We start from the raw sequence: 7,500 nt of genomic DNA, 5'->3' as shown, positions 1-7,500 counted from the left end.
GAGAGGAAAACACCTGCCATGGATCAATGGAGTGGAATTTTTTGTTAAAACCTTTTATACACGTTTGAAGGACCATGACAAAGACTTTTAATGTGTGGTAAAACTGAACGTCATGAAACCTTTAAGTAAAAAAGAAAAATGCAAGTACTTCTTCCATCGCTGGCTGTGGACAGGGGAACCAGCGCGGTGGTGGCCGCGGCGGCGGTGGCGGTGGGTGCGCGGTGGGTGTCCCTCTCGCGGAGCAGGTGCACCAGCGCGGCGTGCTGGGCGCTGAGCGTGGCGGACAGGTGGTGCGGCAGCGCCGTGAAGCCGGCGGTCAGCTGCTCCACGCGGTGCTCCAGGGACAACATCTGTCTCTCCAGGTCCTCACTGCGGTCGTTCAGCTCCGACATGAGCTCGTACATCACACTCTGCATCTGGATATATATATACAGTATATACATCCACAAAGAAACACACATACACACAAACACAAACACAAAGCAGACCACACACAAACACGCACGCAAATCAATACAAACACATGAGAAAGAAGATAAATAAATAAATACTGACTCTTCATTATCATCATCATCATTATCATTGCTATTGGTGGAAGAGATCCGAACGAACAAATCCAGGCACACAGAGTCAGACAATATGGTCTCTGTGGGTGAACCTCACACGTTCAAAACTCTGACTTTTCAGGATTCAAATTCAAAAACGAATAAACACAAAAAGTTAGAATATGGAGATAAGAGGTTTCTGTCCGACAGCAACGATATCCAGACTACAATACCTCAGCATTCAGCCCAGCTATTTCCCATACTGATTTGGTTGATGAAATCAGTGGTTCTCAACATTTTTCTGGATCACCACTTGCCCCCCCCCCCCTCTTATTTCTATGGAAATAACGTTGCGATGGGAATGATGTACGAAAGTGAATTTCACCCAATTTTTTACCTTGTAAACCTGTGATGTGCTGATTCAGATTCAGATTCAGATTCAGATTCAGATTCAGATTCAGATTCAGATTCAGATTCAGATTCAGCCAATGGAACAGATTTTTATCTGTATCACAAAGAAAACACACACACACACACACACACACACACACACACACACACACACACGCGCGCACACGCACACGCACACACACACGCACACCCCAGGGTTGGAACCTCAGCTCATCCAGGCTCGACTCAGTTTGACACGCACAGCTTGTGACCATAAATCAATGACTGCACACCTTTTAAACACACTTATGGATTAAATAGAAACCTTGGTTCTGCAGCCTATAGCCTCCACCTCCACGGTGGTAAACGCCAGTAGCCTAACCCACTAGAAATAGAGCCATATGTGGGACTGTTTTTCTACAATGGTTTCACGCCCTACCGCACCGAAGTTGACTTTTTCACGCCCTACCGCACCGAAGTTGACTTTGGATCATACCTGCTCCCACCCGCAACAAAGTTTAAGTAATTTAAAGGAGTAGTTCACCCCAAAAAATGACTTATTTTCTATCAATTACATACCCCCATGAAGCCTTGAATTCATTGAGATTTCTTTTGGTTTTCGTCGCATTTCTGAGCCAATAATTTGATGACCGGGTGGCTGGTCAGTATTTGATTGATAGAAAATAAGTCATTCTTTGGGTGAACTACTCCTTTAAAGGTCGAAACATGTTGCCGTCGGCCTTGTTTTAATGACGGCTGTTTCCTCCCTTTTTACCATTGAATGCCTGGATCAACTGTTTCCCTCTGGTTTTATGATCCAGGAGAACCTTTGATATTATTTTTTATTTTACCACTTTGTTTCCCCGGTGAGCACCTAGATGTATTGTTTTCAAAGTTTAAGTACCGTCTTGCTCCCACAATATTTTTCATTGGGTCCCAAATATGCGCAGCAGCCAAAAATAGCAGATCTACAAGCACTCGGTGCCACGCTATGAGCTTGTAGATCTGCTATTTTTGAATAACCAAAAGTGTAAAATAATGTAATTTTTTGCTCAAATCAAAACATGACACAGATGCGTTCCCGGTCTTATGAGTTAATAAAATAATGAAAATCATGGTTAACCAGTGATTATGATTTTGGCCTCAAGGACAATTCTGCCTCCAACAAAATGTTTGCTTAAGCAAAACTCTGATCATAATGCTAATTTGTTTTACCACAACCACAACCATCTGACTTCAGGACACGTGTTCAGAGGTTTCTAATCATTTATAATCTACTTTAAAACCACAAAGGAGCGCGTTCTGATGTCACTGTAATAAGACATGTGACATGGTTCTCAAAGTGCGGTCCAGGGACCCCCCTGGGGTCCTTGATAGGGTTATCATTATTCTTGTCACCTTTGCTGCTGCATTCTCTGAAGGAAGCCGAACAAAAATAAGTTTTACTCTTATGTACCTGTACTGAAGATATGTAACCAGTGGTGTAAAGTAACTAAGTACATTTACTCAAGTACTCTACTGCCCTAGAAAGCCAAAGTGCAGTAACTATGGAAAAATAAAGTTATTCAACTGGTCAGCCAAATGAGATATCAGCATATAAGTGATATTACACTAATTGTACATCTGTTCTTGAGGTAATTGTTTATCCCCCAAAATCACAAAGGCTAATTTGACCTCTTTGGCATACTTTTGAGGTATTTTTTACTTTACTGGAGTATTTGCAATTTTCAGTACTTTTACTTCTACTCCACTACATCTCAGAGGCAAATATTATACTTTTACTCCAGTACAATTATTAGAAAACTTTAGTTACTAGTTACTTTGTAGATTTTGATTATTATTACAAAACATACATTAACCACTTCAGCCCTGTATACATTTTGGCCATTTGAAAATAGCAGATCTACAAGCTCACAATACATTTAAACACTTGGGACATTCTGCATAATGAGTGCTTTAAAGTGTTTGTACTTTAAGTCCATTTTGATGCCAATATCTTTGTATTTTTGCTCAAGTAAATTTTGAATTCCGGACTTTTCCTTTAACAGAATATTTCTACATTGCCGTATTGATACTTTTACTTAAGCACAACATTTGAAAAGCCAAACAAATATAGATAACTTGTTTGGCTTTTTTGTTGTTCTCTTGTTTGATCTTGTTTGATGAGGAATATTGGCAAGCAGTGAACCCAGCCCACTGTGTCACTGTCCGTGGTGCTGAAATGGACGTCTCTCACTCTCTCACATTGTTTCTGTTTGTATACAGAGTAGGTTCTATGCACAGCAGCCATATTGGAAAGAAATTGGGCCTCTTCCTTCCTTCCTTCCTTCCTTCCTTCCTTCCTTCCTTCCTTCCTTCCTTCCTTCCTTCCTTCCTTCACCTCCAGGTGTTCCTTCACCTCCAGGTGTTACCAATGATATTAATGAAGGGTCTGTTCCATTTAGTGTAGCACAGTTTGTGGTTCTCGTTTTAAAACGTTTTAATTTCAAGGACCCCCATAACTCTGGGAGTTATGAGTGTACAAATGTACACACCCTAAGGGGCCATTTGGAACCCCCCTCAAAGAACCATGAGGGTTCCTGGACCACACTTTGAGACCCACTGGTGTAACAGAGTGTTTCCAGTGAGCCAACATGCACAATATCAGCACCCTGACTCTGTTTGACCAGAATGGAACAGAGCCTTCATTAGTATCATTGGTAACACCTATGAAGGAAGGAAGAGGCCTAATTTATTTCCAATATGGAAATAGATTTGTGAAAATGTGTGCAAATCTGTGAACATATATATATATATATATATATATATATATATATATATATATATATATCATATCATATCATTTTAAAGCGAATATTTTTTACTGAAATCTTAGCTTCTGGGGGGGTCCCTGGAACAACATATTTTTAGATGGGGGGTTCGCGGCCAAATACATACAAAAATGTTGGGGATCCTTGACAATTATGATAAAGTAGCAACATATGTTTTTTTTTTGGAAAACTGTTGGGATTTAGAAGACATTTGTAGAATCGGCTTCAGGTGTTATTAGGTTAATATCCACTGTGGTAGAATCAACATTTACACTAGTCATTGGGTTTTATCTGCTTTAAAGGTAGGGTAAGTGATATTTTTTGGTTAAAACAAAAAGTATTTTTTTTAAAGGTTAAAATACTATATTCTGATCGTAATCATTGCTATAGAGTGTTTGTTCAGTAACAGGAGTCTCCCCGTCTCTCCAGCTCTTTAATAAACAGAAAATACATTTTTCGGTAGGTGTCAAAATCTCAGCCAATCAGGAGAAAGTACCCATTTTTAAGCTTAATTTGTATAGTTTTCAGTTCCAATTTTGCATGCTCATTTCTTAGTGTCATCACTTCCAATTTCACTTGTTTAATCTGTATCCTGATTGAGTTCTCTGTCCTGGTTGGATAAAATTGGAAATGAAACTACAAAAAAAAACAAAAAAACTACAAAATACATTTTCTGTTTTATAAAGAGCTGGAGAGACATGGAGACTCTTTATATGGACAGGACACTCTATAGTAACGAGCACTATCAGAACATAGACCCATTTTGCAATTATTTGAAACTTTGCAAATCACTTACACTACCTTTAATTGTCGTAGTATTTTTAAGTAGAAAGCTATCAATAAAAAAAAAATGCTAATAAAGTAAATCATTCATGATCTTGGAAGGTTATCAAGTTTAAAGGGATAGTTCACCCAAAAATAAAAACTTTTTTCCTATCGATTAGTCACCCCATGGAGACACTCTTTGTGTCTCCTACCGGAACCGCTGCTGGTCATCACATTATAGACTTAGGAATGAGTATATTAATACATAGATGTACCATATACCTATCAGTAACAACGTTTTGAAATGATGTTCCATGTTCTCCTCTTCCACTTTGTTTTCATTGTGTCAGTAACCATTGAGACTCCAAATGTCAGACCCGTACACGCTCCTTGCTTTGCTCTTGTATTGCAATCACCAGCTTTGATCTTCTTTTCAACCTCCTTTGTTGACTCCATGCTGTGCTCCATTGCTGCAACAGTGCTCTCTATACTCTCCCCCCCTGATTGGATGAAATGGGTATCCTGCACTGAATAATGCATGTTCTGTTTACTAAAGGAGCGGGAGAGACGGGGGAGACCCCCTGTTACTGAACAAACACTCTCTATAGCGATGATTACTGTCACAATATAGAGCTGTTTAACACTTTAAAATCACTTATAACACCTCTGACGTAACTATATTGCTGTCGAGGGGAAAACCTTGTATGTCCAAAACCATTACTTTTTCTGTTATCATTTTCGTTTTAAAATAGTGAAAATAGCCAATCTATAAGCTCACAACGCGTTTAGTTGTGAGCTTGTAGATCTGCTATTTTCAATAGTTTTGTGCGACACACTTGTATGATGAATAAGAGCATTCATCTACGGAGAAACATAAAAAGTCGAAATATGGAGATACCAGACTTCTGCCTGACGGCGACGAATTATGAGCCAACCGACCGCCGTAGCAACGCGACAGCGATCGGATGAAAAATGTAATAACCTGTTATGACTGGTGATAAACTGATTAATGTCCAAGTCAACGGTACCCTATAACAAACATCCGTTATGTGCTAATGGCGGAGAGCAACGGCTGGCCGTTGTTATAGAATTATAAATGTTTTATTACATGAGGCTGTATTTACTGTCTATTATGGGCTGCTTGGTCATTTGTGTGATTAATGAGCTGACACACAGAGAAAGAGAGAGAGAGAGAGAGAGAGAGAGAGAGAGAGAGAGAGAGAGAGAGAGAGAGAGAGAGAGAGAGAGAGAGAGAGAAAGCCGGAGGGATAGTATAGTGAAGGAAACCCTCTTGCGTGGGTGTTACCACATTTAGAGGAAAAACAGAACAGAACAGAGAGAGAGAGGGGGGAGGAAGAGAGGGAGGAGGAGATAGAGAGGGGGAGAGAGAGTGTGTGAGAGGAGGGGAATGGAGAGAGAGATAGAGAGAGTGCCTGCTTCATTTTGATTGGCCTCTGTAACCATGGTGAACTCACAAGTGGCCAATTGAGATGGAAATATTGAAAACATATTTGGAACAAAGACGAGACTCTACAGACATTAACTCTCTCTCTCCCTCCAGTGCTTTCTACACTTTCAGATAGTCACACTTGCTTGCATGTACACACACACACACACACACACGCCCACACCCACACCCACACCCGCACACGCACACGCACACGCACACGCCCACACACACACACACACACACACACACACACACACACACACACACACACACACACACACAGAGATTCTCACATTCTCACTCAAACACCCACACAGGAAGCGAAACAGCAACTCTCTCTCTCTCTCGTCCCCCTGCCTTTAACACTCGTCCTGGTTGCTAGGAGACACAAAACCACGGCAACAGGCAGGTCAGCCTGGAAACAGTGGAAAGCTGAGGTAGTGTTCTCTGCTTTCATCACGCACGCACGCACGCACGCACGCACGCACGCACGCACGCACGCACGCACGCACGCACGCACGCACGCACGCACGCACGCACGCACGCACGCACGCACGCACGCACAGCACGCACGCACGCACGCACGCACGCACGCACGCACGCACGCACACACACACACACACATGCACGCACACACACACACACACACACACACACACACACACACCTCATTCATCTGTGACAGTCAGCTAGTTCAGTCACTCTCAACTTTTTTTCATTTTCAAGGACCCCCCCTCTGGTGTATGAATGCACAATTAGGCCACAGGCCCCCATTTGATACAATTATTAATCTCTGGGACCCCCGTCCTACACTGTTAAATCCTCAGTGTTCACTTTGATTCTGAGAGCGGTCCTCAGTTGAGAAGCAGTGACCTATATAATTGACCTGGCAACCAGCTGTCTATGGTATCTTGTGAGGTCACAGACTCCGTCCAATAGGCTCTATGCACAGCAGCCATATTGGAAAGAAATTGGGCCTCTTCCTTACCTCCTTCGCAGGTGTTACCAATGATACTAATGAAGGCTCTGTTCCATTCTGGTCAGACAGAGTCATGGTGCTGATATTGTGCATGTTGGCTCACTGGAAACACTCTGCTACACCGGTGGGTCTCAAAGTGTGGTCCAGGGACCCTCGTGGTTCCTTTAGGAGGTTCCAAATGGCCCCTTGGGATGTGTAAGGCCTTTTGTACAATGGGCGTATCAGTCGGATCGCCGTTCTGGACAACCGCCTATCCGACCAACTCGACGCCGTGCACTGCACTCCCTCGGGTCATCTGCGACGCACGTGCCGAATTTGAAGTTGGTCGGTCAAACGGTTCTCGAGATACAGTACGTGAACTACAGACGTACAAGATTTCACACTTTTATCGTTTAAGAATATATTTTAATATGGAAGTACGTTTCCCATATATACGTTTTATTTTTGTCCATGGACCCTCATCTGAAAATATGTTGTGCCAGGGACCCCATACAAGATTTAAAATGTCTCAAAATCATTAAATTTTTTAAATATTTTTTACACGATTTTTGCGAAAAAAAT

General features: G+C 41.9%; 1 protein-coding gene across 1 annotated transcript in view; it reads right to left on the bottom strand.

Moving 5' to 3' along the window:
- Positions 1-7,500, bottom strand: part of kcnn3 (potassium intermediate/small conductance calcium-activated channel, subfamily N, member 3) — a gene marked incomplete at both ends in the record, with an annotated part of 110,353 nt that overhangs the window by 2,182 nt on the left and 100,671 nt on the right. Inside the window, 2 exons of the mRNA XM_080425725.1 lie at positions 149-416; positions 1,410-1,431. Coding sequence (XP_080281851.1) covers positions 149-416; positions 1,410-1,431 — 290 coding nt within the window. The remainder of the gene's footprint in view (positions 1-148; positions 417-1,409; positions 1,432-7,500) is intronic.

This window comes from Gymnoscopelus braueri (genome assembly GCF_963280865.1).
Source record: "Gymnoscopelus braueri genome assembly, chromosome: 4".
Classification (NCBI taxonomy): domain Eukaryota; kingdom Metazoa; phylum Chordata; class Actinopteri; order Myctophiformes; family Myctophidae; genus Gymnoscopelus; species Gymnoscopelus braueri.
Note: the sequence above shows the minus strand (reverse complement) of the source record. Positions and strands in the feature narration are given on the sequence as shown.